General features: G+C 67.0%; 1 protein-coding gene across 1 annotated transcript in view; it reads right to left on the bottom strand.

Annotated features, from left to right (window-relative positions):
* The window catches only part of Fezf2 (FEZ family zinc finger 2), a 2,022-nt gene extending 1,511 nt beyond the window's left edge, over positions 1 to 511 (bottom strand). The window contains exons 1-2 of the mRNA XM_010606579.3: positions 371 to 511; positions 62 to 194 (exon numbers count right to left, since the gene is read on the bottom strand). Coding sequence (XP_010604881.3) covers positions 62 to 194; positions 371 to 472 — 235 coding nt within the window. The 5' untranslated portion in view covers positions 473 to 511. The remainder of the gene's footprint in view (positions 1 to 61; positions 195 to 370) is intronic.
* Between the last annotated feature and the right edge of the window lie 29 nt (positions 512 to 540).

Raw genomic sequence — 540 nt, forward strand, 5'->3', positions numbered from 1 at the left:
GCCCCCGGCTCGGCCGCCGAGTTCCAAGCCAGGGCAGCGGGAGGCCTGGCTGGCATGGTACCTTTTTGGTGAAAGCCTTTGCCGCAGAATTCGCAGACGAAGGGTTTGTAGCCCGCGTGGATGCGGATGTGGGTGTTGAGCGTGGAGCTGCGGTTGAAGGCTTTGCCGCACTGGTTGCATTTGTGCGGCTTCTCCTGCGGAGAGGGGCGCGCGCGCGAGGCTGAGAGCCTGGCCGGGGAGCCCCCGGGACCCCTCGAAGAGTCACAGCACCCCGGGAAGGGTAAGGGGACCTTTGGCCATCCCACCCCCAGCACCGCCGCCCGGACTGGGCGGGGCAGGGGCTTGGCCGGCCTCACCCCGGGGCCCGCACCTGGGTGTGGATAATTTTGTGCCTGCAGAGCGTGCTGGCCTGGCGGAAGCCTTTACCGCAGACCTTGCACACGAAGGGCCTGGCTCCCGTGTGGACCGGCATATGGCGGGGGGGGGTATAGTGGGCGTTAAACACCTGCAGAAAGACAAGAGGGGCTGTGGTCCCTGGGG

Source organism: Fukomys damarensis, unplaced genomic scaffold (assembly GCF_012274545.1).
Source record: "Fukomys damarensis isolate Sample0158 unplaced genomic scaffold, DMR_v1.0_HiC HiC_scaffold_28, whole genome shotgun sequence".
Taxonomy (NCBI): domain Eukaryota; kingdom Metazoa; phylum Chordata; class Mammalia; order Rodentia; family Bathyergidae; genus Fukomys; species Fukomys damarensis.